This window comes from Camelus dromedarius, chromosome 5 (assembly GCF_036321535.1).
Source record: "Camelus dromedarius isolate mCamDro1 chromosome 5, mCamDro1.pat, whole genome shotgun sequence".
NCBI lineage: Eukaryota > Metazoa > Chordata > Mammalia > Artiodactyla > Camelidae > Camelus > Camelus dromedarius.
In genome coordinates, this window is record NC_087440.1 from 21,525,552 (window position 1) to 21,547,342 (window position 21,791).

The 21,791-nt window shown below is 54.0% G+C and overlaps 2 protein-coding genes across 2 annotated transcripts in view; both read left to right on the plus strand.

Annotated features, from left to right (window-relative positions):
* EHD4 (EH domain containing 4) overlaps positions 1–10,234 on the plus strand; it is a 75,531-nt gene extending 65,297 nt beyond the window's left edge. Inside the window, exons 5-6 of the mRNA XM_031453255.2 lie at positions 2,187–2,351; positions 6,252–10,234. Of these exons, the coding sequence (XP_031309115.1) occupies positions 2,187–2,351; positions 6,252–6,788 (702 nt within the window). The 3' untranslated portion in view covers positions 6,789–10,234. The remainder of the gene's footprint in view (positions 1–2,186; positions 2,352–6,251) is intronic.
* A 2,841-nt stretch (positions 10,235–13,075) lies between these two features.
* SPTBN5 (spectrin beta, non-erythrocytic 5) overlaps positions 13,076–21,791 on the plus strand; it is a 46,249-nt gene continuing 37,533 nt past the window's right edge. The window contains 6 exon segments of the mRNA XM_064486363.1: positions 13,076–13,294; positions 13,537–13,704; positions 16,389–16,505; positions 18,577–18,734; positions 19,244–19,472; positions 20,316–20,947. Coding sequence (XP_064342433.1) covers positions 13,076–13,294; positions 13,537–13,704; positions 16,389–16,505; positions 18,577–18,734; positions 19,244–19,472; positions 20,316–20,947 — 1,523 coding nt within the window.

Genomic DNA, 21,791 nt, shown 5'->3' on the forward strand with positions numbered 1-21,791 from the left:
TTTAATACTCTATGATTCTGAGGATTATAATTTATCTCGTAGCTCAATAAACTTCTTAAAAGCAGGGCCCATGCATAGAATCTGACCCTGAGTTATCATCTTAGGATGCCCAGGGAAGGACAGGAAGGGGTGGCCATGCAGTGACAGCACAGCAGGAGACTCCACAAAACAGGCTGGTAGAGCTTCCTGGAAGTGGTGGTGGAGGCTGAGAGCAGCTTGCAACATGAGCCGGTTGGTCGGGTCACCTGAGGGTCATGACTCAGGTAGCTTGCCAGGCAAGAAGGAGGAGGAGGAGGGAGCTGAGGCCTGGCACAGAAACCGCCCCAGTTATGTCAGGGCACCGGAGGCCTGGCATCCAAGGGTGGCCTATTAGCCAGCAGCCTGGGTCATCAGCAGTGAACCCCTGAGGGCGGGATAAGGGAGCAGGTGCCAGGTGGTGGGAGGAGAACTGTGGCAGGTGCACGTGACCTACAGGCCTCTGGATACCAGGCAGTGTTCAAGAACAGGGTGCCAGTCCCAGGGGAGCCAGGGGCTGGGTAGGGAGTCAGCCTTCCTGGAGCAGGGGCCTGGCAGCTCCGAGAGCCACACTAATAGGTGGTGAGGGGGCTCCGGGAGGGCTGCAGGGAACTGGCAGCTGCCCCAGGCCTGAGCTCTGGGAAGGGGTCTTGGAAAGAAGCCCTTATGGTTGGGAGACTGAGCAGGTGGTGGGACTTCCTGCTTCGAGTGGGGCTGGCTCCAGAGCAGGGCAGGGCCTGAGCATAGAACAGAGAGGTGTCCACAGGCCCAGTCCTGAGGTTCCAGGAGGGCCGAGGCCAAGGAAATGACACAAGGACAGCTGGTGAGCAGCTGGGTCACCCCAACTGAGTATGGCGGCCCCTCCAAGTCCTTTGGTGCTGCACAGAACCCTCCCCAGCCCCATCCAGACGAAGCCAGGCATTCACTATTCAAGGCAAGGAAGTTACTAGTCTCACTAATTTTACCACTTTTTCATCATATCCTCAGGAATGCAGTTAAAGCCCATCATTCTAAATAAAGGACTCCCAAACCTTGGATTTCTCTAGTTATCTTTTAAAATCGTGTAAATATTTTTGATTGTTTTAACTTGAAAAACAAGTAAATAAACAAGTTTACTAGTGACAGAAAGGTTTAGAAGCATCTCTCCCAGTCTACACTTGTCACAGCAGCCAGGCAGCACAATGTGTGCTTATGTTAAGATGACCTTTATATAGATGGAGAAGTTAGCATTGTCTGGTCCGAGCATGTCAGCATTTGCATTATGTGCTTATTTTAGTGTTCAAATCTTAGCAAAATGTTTTTGGCTGTGCCCAGTGTATATCCCTACACAGAGGCCCTCAGCTGAGCCGTGGGATGTATCTGCTCACCCCCTTTATTCAATTGCCATTCTTCCACAAGAGTACAGTAGACATCTGTTTTCTCTAATAGGATTTTCCATAGCTACATACTCATTTTCTTTTTGTAATCACTGCCCTGTTTTTCATCTTTTCTTATTTTACTTATTTTCTTGACTTGGAAATTACTCTGTAGAATTCTAGATATACAAAGAGAAGTTTTGTAATGAACATTTCTTAACATCCTAAAGTTGGAGATCAGAGAAGGGTAGAAATGTTAAGGAAGGGGTGACGCAGTCCAAGCAGAGCCCTAACAGCAGGATTCACCCTCTTTGGGTAACAGTGCCAGGCCTGCTACCCCTAGGTGACCAGGGTTTCTGGGGCTTCCTCCTCGTGTACTGTGGTTCCCTCTCCCACAGGGAGCTTCTGCCATCCAGCCTGGTCCTAGGCAGCTGGTCTTGTGCGGAAATGATTTCAGTGATCTCGGGTCTACACTGTCCGTGGGGAGTTTAGTTATGGGAATTCTCATCTCATTGGTCACTGGGCACAGATTTCCATGCAGATTGACTTCCAGCTTCATTTCCTGATACTTCCGTGCACTGGTCCTGGTGAAACTTCCTCTTAGGTCTTCTTAGGTTAATCACCAGAGCCAAGATCTTTCCGACTCAGACCCCCTCATTTCCTTTTCCCCAGATCCTTGCCCCTCCTCCTGTCCCAAGGACCATGACTCTGTGGGGGTACCTGTTGGGTGTTGTGATGCGTGGAAGATGCCGTCGTGTTTGTCCTTCTCTGGTGCAGTTCTGAATAGCTCGTCCTCACTGATACACACCCCTCCAGGTGCACGCCTACATCATCAGCCATCTGAAGAAGGAGATGCCAAGTGTATTTGGAAAGGAGAACAAGAAGAGAGAGCTTATCAGCAGGTTGCCAGAAATCTACATTCAGCTGCAGCGAGAATACCAGATTTCTGCAGGGGACTTCCCCGAGGTCAAGGCAATGCAGGTACAGGGATAGAGGGGCACTGCAACTTTGTCCGGCTGGTTACTGGGGACCAGTGAGGGTTTCATGGTTTAGAATGGAGGAGAACACGGTGAATTTCTCTCTCTAGTAATCCATGATAACAGGCTCCTAATGACAAAGCAGAAATTGCCCGCCTCTCTATACATGTAAACAATAGGGAGACATTTCAAGATGTAAATGAGGCTCACCTGAAAAAAAAAAAATCACACGCACAGCCCCCTAGGCTGTGTTCAAGGTCGTTTTGACCTTGAAGTGAGACCTGTTTTTGGAATCCCAGAACCTTAAGGGAATTAGAGCTGAGAGTGACCTTGGAGGTCACCTCAGGTGGCCTCCTCAAGCTGGCCCTCCCCGGCGCTGTGGGATTATGTGCTCAGGCAGGGTTGCTGTCACAGGCTCAGGGGCCCAGTCAGGGGCCATGGTGGTCTGTGGACGTGGCTGGAGTTCCCTAGACACAGCAAGCTGTGCCCACTGAAGACCTGCTTAAAGGTCAACACTGGGCAGCCTTTGACCTAATTTCAGAGTCTCCCTGAGTTGTGTCTGGGCAGCCCCAGCTGAGCCCGAGTGGGTGCTGCCACCCTGACCTGACCAGCGTGACCACCTGGAGGAGGAAAGGTAAACAGTGGAGGCAAGACCAGCAGGCCACAGGAGGGGACGCGTCAATCCTGAGGGGTTTCTTAATGTAAACTTCATGTACAGTACACACTAAAATAGGAGTGGGTTACACTTATGTTGTGATGCCTGGGTTCCGGGTGAATGCTTCTGGTGTCTGTGTTCTGGTCAAATACGATTTAGTCAACTTAAAATATATTTATAGAAACATCTTTTTTTAAGAAGTGAGGTTGGTACTCCTATACTCAGAGGATGAATTGGGCTTTCTTCTGGTCACAGGATGGCTAATTTGACAGCTTCTGGGGCCTCTTCCCAGGCAGGTTCTGCTTTCACACCCTTGGGTTATGCCCTGCACCCCATGATCAACCAGAAAGACAACTGTTTCCTTGTAGCCTTCAGATGTTTTCGCAGGGAAATTGTTTTCTTGACTGAAATGAAAGCTATGAGTAAGTACACAGTGCACACGATGCCTAGTGGGGCGTCTGTGGCTCGCTGGCCTTCTGAGGCTCCCGTGATGCCCCACCCACAAGATGCTGCTCCCCAGACCTGGAGCCTCCCTGAGAGGCCTCCCCTGCCCGTCCTCAGGGAGCTCCTATGTGAGGGGGAAAATCTCTAGGCAGAACTGCTCCTGACCACGCTAGCCTGGGCCTGGGCAGTCAGAGGGCATTCAGGCCCCTCAGAGCTGTCCAGTGGGGCAGTCCCTCACCTTGGGTCTTGGGAGCGGCCACGGCCCATATAGCTGGACAATACGGAAGAGCCCGAACCTTCACTGAGAGCCCTGTGGTCAGGGCCACACCAAGTGCCTTTGAACCTTCAGTGGACACCTGTGTTCCCTGGGACTTCCAGGAGCAGGAGTCCCACCTGACAGACGCTCCATTCACCTGTGTTCATGTATTCATTCACCTAAGAATACTAATTAAGTCTGCTATTGGCAGGCACTATTTTCAGCCCCTGGAATAAACCCATGAACAAACAGCAAAAGTAAAACTCCTTGCCCCTACAGAGGTCCATTCTGAGTTACAGTCTTGGCTGCTATGACTGTGACCAGCAGTGAAGATTTGGCAGCAAAGTCCCTTGTTGGGACATGTGCTCCTTGTTATGACGTAAGTGCTGTTGTGCTTCAGTGTAATGAATTTATTCGGTGTGTCTCTCCCATATCAGGCTGTAATTCCAAGAAGCCAGTGACCATGTCCCGTTCCCAGCCATATCCCCAGCTCCTGGAGTGTAGCAGGCGCTCAATGAATACATGTTGAATGAGTTAATAAGTTAGCGTCGGTTTATATCCTAGCAGGCTCTAGGGTAGTGAGTTTCTTAGACCCTGACCCGGCTCAGACTCCCACCGGGCTTACAGATAAGCGGTTTCCAGAGCAAACTCCTGGAAGCTGGATAAGGATTATTCCTCGGGAAGGTGGCCGGGTCTTGATCCCACCACACCAGTCCTTTCAGGGAATCTCCAGGGAACAAGGCAGGCCTGGAATCCCAAAGACATGCTTACTGTCGCCTGATACTTCAGGCTAGTCACCCAGGAAGCTTTGGGGCTTCCCAGTGTGGGTCGAGACCTCTGTCATCCCTGAGTCTGCTGAGCATCTGACATCCTCCCCAACACAGGCATTCAACCTCTCATGGACTGCGTCTGGGACAGCAGCAGGGGCAGAAGCTAGGAACTGACTTAATTATGATCTTTGCACATCTCAGGATCATGCAGCAGCCAGCTTTAATTCTCTGTTCTCCCTGTGCTCTCACGGACCAAGCTGGACAGGGTGACTCTTTGCTGTAGCAAAGAGCTGACTGTATTTTGCAGGCTTTTGCCCAGTGCTGGGGGAGGCCCATGACCTGCTGGTGCATCTGCCTGTGTCTACCCTACAGCCTTTGGGGAGGGAATCTGGTTTGCTGCACTGACGTATCCATACTGCAGAATGAGGGGAGCACTAGCAAAGCCTTATTGCTGACTCAGTTATCCTTGGAGAATTGGGCCCCTACAGCCAATGAGTTGGCAGTGTTTCAACAACAGAGGGCAGCAGAGCCATCCCCATCTGCTTGGACCCTCCCAATGGATTCAAAAACTGCTTTTCTGGTACGCATTGGAAGTGAGCGGGCAAGGGAGACCCCAGCAGAGGCTGGGCTGGGACTGACTTTTGTCTCTTGGGAGGGAGCAGCTCCAGGATCCTGGGCTTGGTGGCTTCAATGGATACAATTGTTGATGGGTAAATCTTTCAGTTCTGCAGTGTGCATTCATCCCAGTAAAAAGTCCCTGAGCCACCCTGGTGGAGGGCAGGGATGGCATGGTTTAACTTGGACCCCACTCCCCTACACACGCATCCCTAGTCAGGGCTGAGGAGGCGGATACCGCAGGGATATGAGTGCAGAGTTTATTTCCTCTGTGCCCTTCAGGGTGGGAATGGCTCCTGCTGCTGCTTCCTGTCCACTCCTGCAAATATGTGGCCATTTCCCCTGGCCGGTTTTCCAGAAGTTTGCAGTCTGAATCCATGTCCCCTACAGGCGGGTAGAAAGTTTGGGTGGGTACCGCCTTCATTCGTCCACTTGACCAGACACAGGGGCTCTGTGTGTACCCAGAGCTCAGGCTCATTCATGAGGAAATAGGGTAGGTGTTCGTGCACCCAGGGGAATCTAGACTTGTTTACCCCAGCAGCACTTGGATTTTTGTGTAGGCTGCCTGCTCTCCTCCTCCCAGGCTTTCTCTTCTCAGTTCCCTTGGCTAACTGAGATGCCGGCAGCAGGCGCCCAAAGTGTTGGCAGCACTGTTTGGTGCTGATGTTGGGGTGACATGCAGGTGACTGCGTCCATCAGTGAGGATGAAGGACACACAAACTGGAATGCGCTTTAGCAGCCAAGCCTGCACTAACTACCCCACTGCTCCGTACCGAGCACAGGCTGCCCAACGGGTGTCAGCCCAGCCCAGCCTGCTTTGACGGCCATAGAGTTTGCTACTGAGAAGATTGTTGGAGGCACCTCTTCAGAGATATGTCAGGCTGTTTAGCTTTCAGCTCTGTCCCCTGCACCATCCAAAGGCTCAGGGCTCCACTTCTGAATAACAGCATCGTCTGTCTGCCCTGCCGGGTAAAGATGAAGGGCCCAGCTTTAAAGTTCCACTCCCGTGTCTGGCAAGTTCAGATGTGAGAACCTCACCAAAGAGAAAGTTCCAGGTATGCGCTGCCTGCTTTCAGGGAGCATTCATCTCCTTTGGCCATCCATCTCCCCATTTGCTTCCCACAGGGAGGGCGTTAACTAAGCCTGTGGTTTCTCCTTTTCCAGGAACAGCTTGAGAACTATGACTTCACCAAATTCCACTCGCTGAAGCCCAAGCTGATCGAGGCCGTGGACAACATGCTGAGCAGCAAGATCTCGTCCCTGATGAGCCTCATCAGCCAGGAGGAGACGAGCATGCCCACGCAGCTGGTGCAGGGCGGTGCCTTCGACGGCACGGCCGAGGGCCCCTTCAACCAGGGCTACGGGGAGGGCGCCAAGGAGGGCGCCGACGAGGAGGAGTGGGTTGTGGCCAAGGACAAGCCCGTCTATGACGAGCTCTTCTACACCCTGTCTCCCGTCAACGGCAAGATATCAGGCGTCAACGCCAAGAAGGAGATGGTGACCTCCAAGCTGCCCAACAGCGTGCTGGGCAAGATCTGGAAGCTGGCCGACTGCGACTGCGACGGCATGCTGGACGAGGAGGAGTTCGCACTGGCCAAGCACCTCATCAAGATCAAGCTCGATGGCTACGAGCTGCCCAACAGCCTGCCCCCCCACCTCGTGCCCCCCTCCCACCGGAAGTCCTTGTCAAAGGCCGACTGAGGGGCAGGCCGCGTGCGGGGCAGGTGGCGTGGGGTGGGAATCCGGGGGCCAGGGCCTGAGGCCCACGCTGCTGCCGACCCACTGAGCGGCCCTGGGCAAGGCGCTGCCCTCTCTGTGCCTCATCTTCCCATCTGTAGAATGCGGAGGGCAGGCGCTGGACACCAGATGAAGTCCTTCACCTCTAAAATTCCGAGTTTCTAGTAAAATATTGGGGGAGGGGGTGGTTTAGGAGATTGAAGGGTTGAGAAGAAAGGGAAATCATCCCAAGAGTGCTCAGAAGCTGGGAGAAGCAGACGTGGAACCCCAGGAGCCACGGGAAGTGAGCCGGGGCTCTGCTGGGCTTCCCTGGACTGTTCATCATCACGAACCTGGCTGTCTGTCCCCCAGAGAGCGCCAGGAGGCAGCAAAGGGGAGCCGATTTATTTTATTTCCTGCTTGAAAAAAAGCAGCAGAGAGGCTTTCTGTTCTCTCCAAACTGTCTACCAAAGAGAAGCCTGCTGCTCCCGCTCTGAGAGGAGGCGGCCCCATGTCTGTGTGTCCCCGTCCATTCTGCAGGCCTGCAACGCAGGCAGCCAGGTCGCCCAGGGCATCCGTCCCAGCACCCACTGGCTGACCCCCGCCAGGGCTCCCCTACCCCTGGGGCCTTCCCAGCAAAGTTCTGTTTGGTTAGGAATTTGGGACTCACAACCTTTATTAACCCCTTGCAAGACTTCTAGTATTCATTTCAAGTCACGTTGAAATCAGAAGATTAGCTTCCCTGATCTATCCAATAATTTGTAGCAAAGTCTATCATACTTAAACTAGAGTAAGAAAAGAGGTCGTTCTCCCCAGTCGTCAGTTAGTGGGTTACACGTCCCCAAGGCTCCTTGGTCAATGGCAGGATTTAAATTCAGCAAAAACATGGCTTGGTGTGTGCAGTTTCCTGGCCCTGTGGACACCAACGGGATGAGGGACCAGCCCGCGCTGGCTCTCAGGTAGAAGAGGTCATTCTACTAGCATTAAACACTATTTTTATAAAAAATAGGCATTTTTATTATGTCCACTTTTTTTTTAAATACAGTCTCTGTACAAAAGATAAAGGCCTTTATACAGAAACAAGATGGAATCTTTGGTATAAAGCCTTATCTTCAACAGGTTGTGTGGTTCGTACCATGAATGCCTCACAAGGCAGGATTTGGGCACCTACCTGTACATCGGCGCCTGAGTGTTCTCACCCCGGGTGCCCCGTGTAAACCTCCCTGGACCACTTGCTCAAATGCGTATGTCCAGTGGAGGTCACGCTCCCAACTACGTGTGCTCCAGCTGGAGGATGCAGGTGCCTTTCTCCATTATTTATGCAATAAGAGAGACTCGAAATAGTGATAGCCATGTGGCATGGGGCCCTGCCGGCACCAAAAATGAATGATATCTGAACAGTCCCACCTAAGTCTTCCAAAAAGCACATTTTTTTTTCTGGTGTCACCTGTGACATCAGGGTCAGAACTGCAGATTTAAGGGAAAATGTTTATTTTAAAGAAGGTTTTATCCAGATGCCAGCCCTCACACTCCCTAGCTTACTCTCTAAATAATTTAGTTTTCGGATAAGTAAATGCATAACCTGGTTTTTAATCTTAATGAGCACTTTTAAATTAGACACATAGAAGAGACATTTGTAATAATTCCAGTACTGTAATATGAGCAGATAGTTCTGTGAACACATGAGGACTGCCCAAGCGTGTAAGCACGGTGGATCCACCAAAGGGCAAGGTTGAGAGAGGAGAGAGTCCATTTGTCCAAAAGTTTAGAGATGCCAAGGTTAGTTAGCTGATTTCCATCCAGAATGATCTTGCTTATTTAACTCTGCTCAATTGTCATATATAAAGATAAATATATACACATATATGTCACATGAGTATGTATTTTTGACACTGTGTGTGTACAAATGTAGATATGGCCAAGTTTTATTGACATAGGGACATAGAGGTATAGTGTTTTAGAGGAGCAGCAGACAAGGTTGCTGGTTCTACGTGGATGGAAACGCCTCGTAAGGTTGTGATCCCCGCCCACCATGCCCTCAGGTGGGAAAACATCTTTGTGAATGCTTTCCCTGCTGAGAAATAAGGAAGAAAAAGGAAATCACATGTTATCATCTCTTAAAACATGAAGTTATCCATTATGAAAAGTTGATTGGAAAGAAGACCACTGGAAAACATTTGGGACGGCGGCCAAGCAAGGACCCATATCTCCCCAGGACCTGCACAGAGTTCCTTGAATCTGTGTGCAAAACACCCTTGTCCCCTGACCTCACATGGCAGGGTGACAAACACGAAGCCCTCAGGATCTGCACTCTGATCGGCCGCATTGCCCTCCTGCACCACCCCATTGTCCCAGTGCCCCTGACAGCGTGCTCGCAGATGGGTGGGAGGGTGGAGGTAGGTAAACTCTAGAACTCGGAAACTACCTTCGTGCTCTCTGTGATTCCACCAAAGAAAACCTAAGAATCTTGAGTCCATTTGCTGTACAGCACATGATAGCACATAACACAAACCTCTGCATTCTTAAGTTTAGGGGGGAAAAATGAAAACTTCTGCTACTCCTCCGAAAGTTGACTTCCAAGTTGTGAGCCTGCTCATAATGCCCACCTGAACCTTCGTGTACAGAAGGGTTGCACTGACACCTGCCGAGACACCCCCCAACCCAGCTCTACAGCCACACGCTGACATTCAACCTGCTTGGCATCATACATGGATTCTTTCCTCGCCGCGGGCTTGGGTGACACGGGAGGGTCATGCATTTGGTTGGCTTTGGCTTCTCCAGGGCTGGACTGCGTTCTCTGGAACGCTTGTCGTCATGCAGCAGTAACGCCTGGATTGGGGGCTGTGGCTCCTCCCACAGGAAAGTGGGCCTTAAGAGTTGGATTCTTACACTGTTGTCATGGGACTGGTGTCCAGGGGGTCAGAGCACATGAGAAGCCAAACGCCCCTGCTCTCCCCCACCAACCACCCCCATTACCAGACTGCAGGAGAGGCCTTGGCCAAGCCCAGGCCGTGGTCCTTCGCTGTGTCCCTTCACCACACCAGGAATGTCTTGTGCTGGAGTCTGCCGCCCAGTGTGGGGTTTAACCACCGGAGTCATGACCCGACAGCCATCGCCGGAACCTTTCCACTTAGCAGCTACACTCCTTCCTGATGCCCAGAGCAATACCCTGGACAGATTGCCTTGGAGATAAGGAAAGCATTTAACTGAGGCACGGTTTACTTCCTCCATGGAATGTGGCAGAAGAATAACACTTTTAGGACAGATAACCACTGGGTTTTTTTGGGAAAACATAGCCGAATTTAAGAGTGTACCAAGTGACCTGTCGATTAGCCAATGCAATTAATATACAATGCTTCTATTTTTTTGTAATCTTGTTTAGGAGTGTCAGACAAAAAAATCTACTGATAATAAACTTCTGAAAAAAATCACTACCTTTTCCCCACTGGCTCTGCTTTCCCAGTGACTGTGTGTCAGCTATCTCGGGAATGAAGCAGGGATCCCTTGGATCCATTCTGAAACAAGGCAGAGGAGTTGGGCCCTTTTGCATGCCATCCCTGTGACCCCCGACCCTTCCTGCATCCTCTCTGGTTGGGAGATTCTCAAACTGGGGCTTCCTCAGCAGGAAAGCAGCTCCATCTTCTGGGGGCAGAGGCCAGGTCTGGGAGCAGGCCCCAAGGGAGTCTCATGCCCCAACTGAGAGTGACTAGAAGCCAAGACTGGAGGGGACCGTGAAGAGACCCTTCTGAGGCTGGGGACAGGACATCACAGGAGGTGGCCTCTGTCCAGTGCTGAAGCAGGCCTGAGCACCTGAGGGTACAGTAGTGCTTGGGGGCAGCCCCTGGCTGGCCAGCCCTGCTCCTGCCTCTTGCCGCACCTCACAGGTGTGGACCACCCATAGTAGACATCTGGGGTTCCCCCCGGCACCATCCACCCTTCTGGTGATCTAGACCAGGAATGTCTTTTGCAGAACACTCCCCACTTTCCCACCCTCAGTCTGAGCCATGAGGTTTGGGGAGATAGACGCCACCCACTCTTTCCAGGATGGCTTCTGATTGGCTTGAGCCAGTTAGAGTAGTTCATCCCCCCCGTCACAGAAATTATTCAGGAATGGACTTGTGGCTATGAGAGCCAGGCCCCTCAGACTTCTGTTCCAACTCCTGGGAGAGATGTTCTCTTTTTTCTGAACCATGCAGTGCAAAGAAGTGAGCCTATTGAGGCAACAATATAAATAACATTAAGAGAAGTGCCCAGAGGTGGTGGGGGAAGAGGAGTGAGGTTAGGCTGGCAGCAACCACCTTGTGGAGCCGTGGAGGATAAAGACGAAGGAGGCATTGAGAAAGGCAAAGGGAATCCAAGCCTGTGATGGCATCATTTCAGCTGCTGGATCAAACCTCACCTAAAGTCCTCCTCCTGCCAGACTTTTCCATTATGTGTGCCAAAATGTTCCCTTTATATTGTTTAAACCCGTTTGACTTGAGATTTCAATTACTTGCAACACATATTCCAAAACTGTACTGACCAATAGGGGTTCTCATTTCAGCAGGGGCTGCAATTAGTCACGACAAAAGATGAGCCAGTCCTGGCAGCATGTGCGGTGGCTTTACTGCAGTTGATCTAGGGAGGAGGAAGAGCAGTTCCCCAGCACCACTCAACAACCTCAAATACAACCACTTCTGTTGACATCTGTGTGCAAAGCGTCATGCAGCTCCATCCTCTCTGGTGGTCACATCACACGTGATGCCCTGGGCCAAGAGCACTGCTCTCCTCACTTCCAGCCATGGCCGGGATTCAGGGATGATGGGTCTTGCCCAGCTCTTGAGGGCAGGCTCTGGTCGCTGCCCCTCTCGCCAGCCTGGGCTGTCAGGGACGCCTCCCTGAGAAGTGTTGCTGGGGCTGCTGAGTGGATGAACCCACAGACACACACCCCATCCCAGTGACAGTAACCCTGAGCTTAGCCAGGTTGTTCTGTGAAGCCACCTGAATTAAAACTCACTCTCCCTCTGGCATGTGCTCCAAGGTTGCAGGGAGGGAGAGAGAGGGGCCTGCTAGGTGCCCCCCACAGCCTCTGCCTCCAAGCCCTGGGCCCAGCCAGCCCTGAGGGAGCACAGGTGATGGGGCCTCGCTGTGGCCCTGAAGAGTGAACATTGTGTCTCTGATTCTGGAGGAGACTCTGTCATTTCCATGGACTCTGTAACTCCAGGTGACCCCTTTCCAGGAAGAGTCTCCTTCAGAAAGTGGCCCCCAGGCGTGAAGGAGCACCAGACATGAAGGCTAGGTTGGGTGCATCTCCATCAGGGCCTGGAAAGCCCAGCCCTGGTCCGATGGTTCCCTGGGTCTGTGGTGCATCTCCCTGGAGAGGATGCAAAGGCTACAGCCCAGTGGGGTCACCCCCATTCCCACCCCTGTGGGGATTACAAAGAGGCCTTGCAGGGGTGCAGAAGGGCAGCCCCAACCCAAGAAGTGGGTGCAGAAGCTCAGACCAGAGGCTCTACCCTGCAGTGCCTTGTACCCAGACTGCAGCGCCCCCATGGTGCTCCCACCCAGAGCCAGGGGAGACCATCCCATGGGCCTCTTTGTCTGGGAACCAGGACCCCCACCTAATGCTAGGGGCACTTGCAGTGGAGGATGATGAAGGAGGAGACCCTGGAACATTGATCTGGAGCATTCTTGAGCCACCCTCTCCCAGTCTGGGCCACGCCTCATGGCAGGTGGGAGGACAATGCCGGCTGTGTGTCACCCCTGCCCTGCTGGCTCAGGAGGAGGGCCATGGCATGGCCCCAGCTCCAGCCTCAGCCTCTCCTGATTTCTCTCCCTCCCCACCCAGCCCCTGCTATCTGCCATCTCCAACCGTCCAGCCGGCTCTCCTCCCAGGGCCTGGACATCACCAAGGTAAGCAGTTTCCTCTTTTCCTTCCACCTGCCCTATTCATCCCAAAGAGCAGCAGCCAAATGCTGGGGTCCTGGGGAAACCTCTGGCAGCAGGAACTCTCAAAGAAGAATCCGGAAAGTGGGGTGGGACAAAAGGGGCCCTGGGCCATTCGAGCACAGGGCACCAGCCAGGAGCACCAGAACTTACCTGGCTAGGTTCCAGGCTGCAACCCCCCACCAAATGTGGGGACAGTCTGACAGGGAAGGGCCCATCACCCCTGGCAGAGACACGCCTCTCCCAGGGAGTCATCAGTATCCCCACTCCTCCCCCAACCTCCACGCCCCCAACATCAGCTTGGGAAATGTCTAGTGGTCCCTCAACACCAAAGGGCTCCAGGTCTGATGGCTGGTCAGCCCCACAGGCCCCAGCAGTTCCTTGGGGCTACAGGGTACCTGAAGCAGGCAGCCAGTGGCAGAGCCCTGGGGCGGCTCTCCCAGTCCAGTCCCACCATGGACTCTGCATATGAGATGGGCCACATTCGCAAGCTGCAGGCACGGCACGTGCGGATGCAGGAGAAGACTTTCACCAAGTGGATCAACAATATCTTCCAGCGTGGCCGGGTGAGTGTAGCCGGGTGTGCCTCCCAGCCCACCTCTACCGTCCCCCCAGCTCCTTGGACAGTGGACACTGGGGGGCTGACTGTAAGGTCATCTGACTGAGGCCACTTCTTTTGACCCCAAGGCACAGATGAGGCCAGTGGTCCTTCCTCAGAGCAGATGCTCTGGGCTGCACCACACAGGTCCTGGGACAGGGCAGACAGGTGAGGCTGGGCTGACCACAGGCCTGCCCCATCCCCTTCCAGGTGGGCATCAAGATCCAGAACCTGTTCACAGAGCTGGCCGATGGCACCCACCTGCTGCGGCTGCTGGAGCTCATCTCAGGGGAGGCCTTGCCACCCCCCAGCCGGGGCCGCATGCGTGTGCACTTCCTGGAGAACAGCAGCCGAGCTCTGGCCTTCCTCAGGGCCAAGGTGGGTCTGGGGAGAGGGTTTCTGGATGTGCTCTGAGGTAGGCAACACAGCCAGGCTGGACGACTAGATCATCTTTCCTGGGCTGGCCACAGAGCAGAGCAGAGGATCTGGGGCCAGAACCCAGGAAGAGCAGCTGGATTACACAGGTCCAGGAAGCAAAGCCCTTCCTTGCACAGTTCTCCCAGCCTAGGGAGCTCCCAACCCTGTGGGAGCAGGAACGGCCATCTTCCCCAGTGGGTAGGCATGAATTAACTGTGATGAAGGAATCCCTGGAGCCCACGCTGAGAGAGTCAGTGTACTCTTAAACTTTTCTTTTCATAAATGAGGACATTATTTACTGGGCAACACCCATGCTGGCCAGCAGATTGTGGATGTGGGGCCATGGAAGGAGGCTGAGGGTTGGACACAGGGGACTGAGCCAGGCCGTGGAGGGAAGGGATGCAGGGTCTGCCTCAGAGAAGCTGGACCAGGTAGCAGGGAGGGGCCTCAGCAAACAGGAGGGACCCTGAGAGAAAGGGCCAGGCGAAAGAAATAGTCATTTAAAGGCGACAAGATCTCCAGGGACACGGAGGGAACCTCATGGCCAGAGTCGGGGGGCAGTTCAGGGGTCATTTATATTGAGAATATAAATGGGAATTGGGAAGCCCAGGGGCCCCTGGCCTCAGGTGCTGAAGCATGAAGTGGCTGTCCCTGGAGACTGCGAAGTCCCAGCTGGAACCGGCTGGGCTGAGCCTGGGTGTGTGTGCCCATCACTTATGTCCTGGAATGGAGGTCACAGTCAGCCCCCTGGGAGGCTGGCGTGCTGGAAGGAGGCCAGGAAGGTGAGAAACCAAAGCAAGGGACAGGAGCACTGCAGTCCCCAGGCACATGGGAGAGTAGAAGGCTGCCAGCCACACAGAGGGGCAGTGGCCTGTGAGCCAGCTACCTCCTCTCCGGAACCTGGGAAGGGTGAAGCCCTGTGGCCTTTGTCAGAGGCTCTGCAGCACCCCCTCAAGCTCAGAGAGACAGCATGTCACTGACACACAGCCTGTGACAGTGACAGCCTGTGACAGCGTCCGCCTTATCTCTGCTCTACACATAAGGCAGCTGTGGTCAAACTGTGGCTCCCAGTACATAGTTAATAAGCAGCAGAATGCGGGATGCACTCATTTCTGGAGCCCTTGCCTTGTGCTCCGGGGCTGATGCCCGATTTGGGGACCACAAGCACAAAGCCCAGACCTGAGTGCAAGGGGCCTGCAGTTTCAGGGAATACGGTTTATTTGAACCCAGATCAGCAGTGTGCTGGTAAATGTTTAACAACCAGTTATCTGGCCCAGAGGGGTTAGGGGAAGGGGGTGAATAAAAGCCCTGGTTTGCAGCATTTGCTGATTTCTGCAGCCTTGGTACCCGACCAAGCCTTGGTACCTGACTTACTAAACACTTAAGTCAGGAAGATCAGCCCTCATGAGCTGATGTGAGCAGACTCCAACTCCAAGCTGAGGAGAAGGCAGAAAGGCTCAGGGTTGTTAGGGGAACAGGGCAGAGCGTGGGGCAGATCCTTTAGAGACAAGAAGATACAACAATGTGTCCCCAGGGGGAGCATCCAGAATGCAGGCCCTCCCACCAGGCTGGTGGTTGGCTGAAGCCAGCTCCCCACCAGGCCTTACGGAGGGTCTCTCCTCAGTGCGTGTGTGTCCGTTACCTGCTATATGCCAGACACGGTGTAGATACTTGGGAGACATCAGGGAACAAAACCAAGATCCCCACCAAGCAGGGCAAGGGGATCAAGCTTGTTAATTTAGGGAAGATGAATAGTCCTCAGGTTTTGATTTTTTAAAAGGGGCCAGGGTAGGCCTCACTGAGAGAGTAGTATTTCAGTCGAGACTTAAAGAAGAGAAGGTAGTAGCCATGGGGCTATCTGGGAGCTAATATTTTCAGACAGCAGGGGCAGCCAGTACAAAGGCCCCAAGGCCTGAGCTTAATCTTGAGGAACCGCAAGAATCTCATGAGCCTTGGCGCCGTGGGGTCCAGAAGAGGAGGATGGAGCCAGAGGGTGAGGGGGCCCAGGCCAAGTGTGGCTTTGATGTTTATTCTGTTCCTTTCTCCCCTGATTCAACCCTCCCTGTCCAAGTGGCAAGGTCTGGAGCAGCAGGTTCTCAACCTTAGTGCACATAAGAACCACCAAGGTGTTTGACCTGGGTGCAAATGCAAATTCCTGGGCCCTGGCCCAAGAGAGTCTGATTGGGTAGAGCTTGGGAATCTGAGTATTTCATAGGAAGTGGAACATGGATGAAGAAGGCTGAGGTTCAAGTGTGAGCCTGAGATCCAAGCCCTCCCCCAGATGCCCTGGGAGGTGGAGGCAGACTGTTGGTGCTGTCTCTTGAGCTCATACATGGACTGTTGTAACTCCTCATTGATCTTGGCCTGGCTTTACACACACACGGGGAGGCCTCCCACTCTAGTGGTCCAGTCCAGTTCACCAGGTTGGGGCTTCACTCAGAGGGGCTTGGGGCCGAAGCCCCAACCACTTAGAAAGCCTTCGCTTGCTGACCTTGTGCCTGCCTGCTTCTCCCTTGGGGACCTCCTGGAGCCAGACAGATTCTAGGAGCCTCCCATCCAGAAGCCGGCACCCTGGACCTCTGGTTTCTCTGAGTCTTCTCTGGTGCGTGCCCCTCACAGCTGAGCCCAGCCAACTGTGCCCACAGGTGCCAATACCTCTCATTGGGCCAGAGAACATCGTGGATGGAGACCAGACACTCATCCTGGGACTCATCTGGGTCATCATCCTGCGTTTCCAGATTTCCCACATCTCCCTGGACAGGGTATGTCTCAGACCCTAGTGCCCAGTTACCCAGCCCAGCCCAGCCCTGGCCTCACCTCAGAGCCCTGAGGGCAGAGCAGTTCCACCAACTGTTAGGATCCCACAGCAGACCCTTGCCATCCACACAAGGACCATTCACTCTTCAACCACAGGCAAAGAATTCAGAATATCAGAGAGACCGTAATATACTGAAGTGAGAACTAGATTCAGGGGCTTCAAACCTGATCTGAGACAAGTCATTCACTAGTGAGGGAATCAAGATACCAGCCTAGCACCTTCCTTTCACCCTCAAATTTGTTCCCTACTTGGCATTGAAGCCCTGTAACTTTCATTACCCCTTAATGTACCATTGGAGGAAATTAAACATAGAGGGACGCCCAGCCCTGGACATTTCCAAATCCCTAGTATTCTAAAGACCAAAGAGATGGTCCCCCATCTTCCTCTATTCTACCTCTTATTTTCCCACAACTGGGTCAGAAAGAGTAAACGCATGAAGTCTTTACATTTATTAATTTTTATTGTTTCACGGTTTCCAAAACCCCACCAAAAACTCGATTCCAGTAGGTTAAGAAAGCCAACCTGGAGAATCCTAATGAAAAGAAGCCACAGATTTGGCTCAAATCCAGGAGGACCCTTGACCCTCATGATGGGACTGTGAGCCCCAGGCAAGCAAGGGCCCTGCCTGTCTGCATGCCCAGAGCCTAGCACCTATGTGGCAAATGAACGGGTGGGTGAATTTCTCACTGACCTCAAGCCCTTCCAGGAAGCTCTGCTCCCCTACCCAGTACGCTCAGACAGTTCCAGGTGCCGCTGCTGCCCTCTCCCTTGGGAGTAGCAGGTCCACATCATCCCCTGATTAGCCACCAACCACCCAGCTGGCTCTGCTTGCCCGCAGCCTGCTCAGGCCCTGCTCCCTGCCAAACTCAGGTGTGTCTGGGGCCAGGCTGACCCTGCTCCTTCACATGCTTGTCCCCAGAATCTCTCCTGGTTCTTGTCCACCAGCCTAGTGCAGTGCTCAGGGTGTCTGGGCCGGCCTGGCTGTGGCAGAGCCAGGCTCCAGGCCCGGGGCCCTTTCACCCTCCCCCTCCCCTGCGCTGCCACCCACCTGTCCTTCCTCCCCAAGCTCCGGGGGCCCCAAGGGCAGGGAAGGAAATGCAGCCCGCTGTGCTTTGACACTCTGAGTTTATAAACAGGAATTAGCAGAGGGGAGAAAGGAGATGAGAACTCTGGGCCGTGTGATTGGCGAGAAAGGAGTGGACAGAAGGAGAGAACCACTGAGGACTACAGGGATGAGGAATGGAAGGCAGGGAGGCAGGGAAAGAAGTAGAAGCCGGGAAGGGGGAGGGGAAGAAGCCCTGAGTGAAAGAGGGATGGGGAGGGGGCAGGTGGGCAGACGCAGAATAAAGGAAATTATCAACCAGAGGAATATGCGGGGATTGAAACCAAATATAGATGGTCATTTTCCAGTCCTAAGAAGCAGCCCAGCCTGAGACGTTGAGGGGACAGACAGGCGGGCTCTCTGTCAGACATTTCTGGATCAAGAGAAACCCTCCCCTATGAGCTGGGGAACCCAGGGCAGTGTCCCAGTCTCACTGCACCTCACGGCGCCGTCCATAGCAAGTAAATACTAACAGTGCCTCCCTCAGAGGGCTGTGAGGGCGAAAAGCCACTTGTGTGGGCCTGGTGCCTGGCTGGCAGGAAGCCCGCCATGACGAGCCCAGCCTTAATTCCATGCAGCCAAGGGTCAGTGAGCACGGTGCCCAGGGCATCAGAAGGGCCAGAGAAACAAGAGCTACTGCTGCTGTTGTCACCAGTTGTGACTCAAAGCCAGCTGCTCAGAGGCGACAGCTTTCAAGCACCTTGCTTCTTTGAAAGGAGTCTTTCTCTCACACCTCTTATCCCTGCCCACCATAAGTGAAAGCAAGTACAATTAGATGCTACGAAGAGAGGGCAGTCCGTACCGCCTCCAGGTGGGGGGAGCAGGATCCCAACCATGCCCAGCCTGCCTCTCCTGCAGGCTCTGCTGTCCCCTTCCCGTACCTGCATGACGACCTGCTGCCCTGTCCTTCCAGGAGGAGTTTGGGGCCAGCGCAGCCCTCCTGTCCGCCAAGGAAGCCCTGCTGGTCTGGTGCCAGCGGAAGACGGCCGGCTATGCCTACGTCAACATCACCGACTTCTCCCGAAGCTGGAGTGATGGGCTTGGCTTCAGTGCCCTCATCCATGCCCACAGGTGCATGAGGGAGGGGACCCAGCACCCTCCTCAGCCTCCTTCCCAGAGGCCTCCCTCCACTGAGCCAACTGCTCCAGGACTCGAGTCCTCAACCTGCCCATCCTTCCACGTCCCTCTGGCCCCTGCGCTAGGCACAGAGGTAGAGATGGCTGACAGCTGAGGCCCTGGTCTTTGCTACCTCTCCCCACTCCATGGAATTGGCCAGGTTTGCCTTTAATCTGCCTTCCTCCACCCTCTGTGACCCTGATTCCGTTTTCATTCCTCTCCCTATCAAGTACTTGACCTTTTGGAGTTTCTCCCCCTACCCAGGAGCCTGGCTCCTGAGCTCTATCCAAGCCCTATTCCTTCAGCTGTGGTCTCAAATAATCATCAGGGGAAACTGATGCACATCAGTTGTGATGGTAATGATCAGTTGTGATCAGTAAGAGCTGGTTTGCCTTTTTAACAAGTCCACTTAAACCCAAGCAATCAATTACTCCAGTGAAGAGCCCTGCCTGCTCTCCGCCCAGGCCTGACCTGCTTGACTACAGCTCCCTGCAACCCGACCGCCCACTGCACAACCTCCACTGTGCTTTCTGCGTGGCTGAGCAGGACCTGGGTATCGCTCAGCTGCTGGACCCCGAGGACGTGGCGGCCCTGCAGCCTGATGAGCGCTCCATCATGACTTACGTCTCCCTCTACTACCACCACTTCTCCCGCCTGCATCAGGAGCAGACTGTCCAGAGGAGACTCTCGAAGGTTGGTGACAAAGGGAAGGTGGCACTGAGGAGAGGTGGGGCGAAAGTGGGCTACGGAGTCAGACACACCTGGGTTTGAGGGCTGCCTCTGCCCCTTCCTAGCTGCCTAGTAGCCTTCGCCATGTCACCTAACTTTACTGCATCCCATCTGTGAAAAGGAGACGCCACCGCCTGGGTAATAGATAATTAATCTTGGGTAACAGAAGGCTGCTCTGAGTGTTCACGGGAGCATGAGCACAGTGCCTGGCACACAGGACTGCGGGGGGAGCGGCACCTCTTCCTGCCCCCGACCCCGCCCCCTCTGCTCCTAGGCTGTTGAGCTCCTAATGGGATTAAAAGGCTTAGAGAGCTGGCATCTGCAAGGACAAGCACAGAGCGGCTCCGCTGGCTGAGTCCATGTTTTTGGGGGGCTTTCTTACCCTCTGGGCACGATGGCAGAGGCTGAGGCCTGGGAGGGCTGTTCTCAGGGTGGGTGTCTCAGCTGGGCCTGGGAGAGGGGATCCAGGCAAAGGGCTCTGAGCTGCTTTAGGGGTGTGGGGCCTCAGGGAGGGGGGAAAAGGCTCAGAAGGATAGCACCCCTAGAGTTGAGGCCAAATGAGGTAAGATAATACGGAGGCAGACAGGACGGAAGCCCCACACTCCAAGTTCTGAGTGTGGAATGGAGGCAGATCTGCTTCTCTGGGGGCGGGGAGGACCCTCCCTTTAGTGCATCCTCAGCTGAGGGAAGCTGCTGCCCACCTGGGCAAGCGGCTGGCACTCAGCACCCCAAAGGGGAGGGCTTCCAGGGCCTGGATTCCAGGGCCTGTCCTGAGGTGCCGCCCTGACCCCTTCTCATCCCCTCCAGATCCTGCTTCAGCTCCAGGAGACAGAAGCTCTGCAGACCCAGTACGAGCAGCTGGTGGCCGACCTGCTTTGCTGGATTGCGGAGAAGCAGGTGCAGCTGGAGGCGCGGGATTTCCCAGACACCCTGCTGGCCATGCGCCAGCTACTGGTGGCCTTTGCCGCCTTCCGCACCCAGGAGAAGCCACCGCGGCTGCAGCAGCGAGGGGCCACAGAGGCCCTGCTCTTCCGGCTGCAGACGGCACTCCGAGCCCAGAACCGCAGGCCCTTCCTGCCTCACGAGGGCCTGGGCCCTGCGGAGCTGTCCCAGCGCTGGGCAGGCCTGGAGCGGGCAGAGGCCTCAAGGAGCCAGGCCCTGCAGCAGAGGCTCCTGCAACTAGAGCGGTTGGAAACCCTAGCCCGGCGCTTCCAGCGTAAGGCGGCCCTCCGGGAGAGCTTTCTGGCAGACACAGAGCAGGTGCTGGACCAGGCCACAGCCCTGCCAGCCAGCCCGGCCACAATGGAAGTGGCCGCCCAGAGGCTGGGCATGCTGGAGGCCAGCATCCTGCCCCAGGAGGGGCGCTTCCAGGCCCTGGCCGAAGTTGCGCACATCCTCCAGCAGGAGCACTACCACGGCTGGGCAGATGTGGCCTGCAGGTGAGCCCCGAACACATGAACCGTCTTCAAAACAGACTAGGGCCTTACTACCATACCCCTGTCTTTACATTTGCCCATTCCTGGCCACAGAGGAGGGAGTGACTTATGGGTTCAAGGCTCCCTTTAAAAAAAAAAATCTAGCTCCCACTGATGCCTGAAATTCTACCATCCATAATGGATCCCTTTTGGTAAAGCACTGTCCTTTCTAGAGAGCCTCTTATTAATTCATTTACTAAACAAGCATTTATGGAGTGCCTACTATGTCCCAAGTACTGTTCTAGGTGATGGAAATTTAGCAGTGAAGAGGACAAACAAAAATCCCTCCCCTAAAAGAGCTTACATACTACTAAGGAGAACAGAAAAATACATAACATGTGAGATAGTGGTTTTAAAAAATAATAAAGCAGAAGAGGGGATATGGGGTGCCAAGGTGGGGGGAGGAGGTTAGATTGGGTGGTCAGAGAAGGTTCACTTTTGAGCAAAGACCAGAAAGAAGTGAGAAGAAGCCATACAGACAGGGGGACGGACTCTACTAGGAAGAGGGAACGGCTAGCTCAGTGTCCCAAGGTGGGCACATACCTGGCATGTTTGAAAAACAGCACAGACGCCAGTGTTGGCCACGTGAACAAGTTGGAGTTGATGTCAGGGAGATGTGGGGGTGAGGGGTGCGAGCAGAGATAGTGCTGGGCCCTGCAGGGCACAGCAAGGATACGAAATCACAGCAGGGCTGGAGCAGAGGAGTGACACAATCTAACTTTTGTCTTACAATGATCACTCTGGATGTCGGGACCTCCCAGGCCCTCCTTCCAGATTCTCTGCCTTTGTCTAAATCCTGGGGACACTA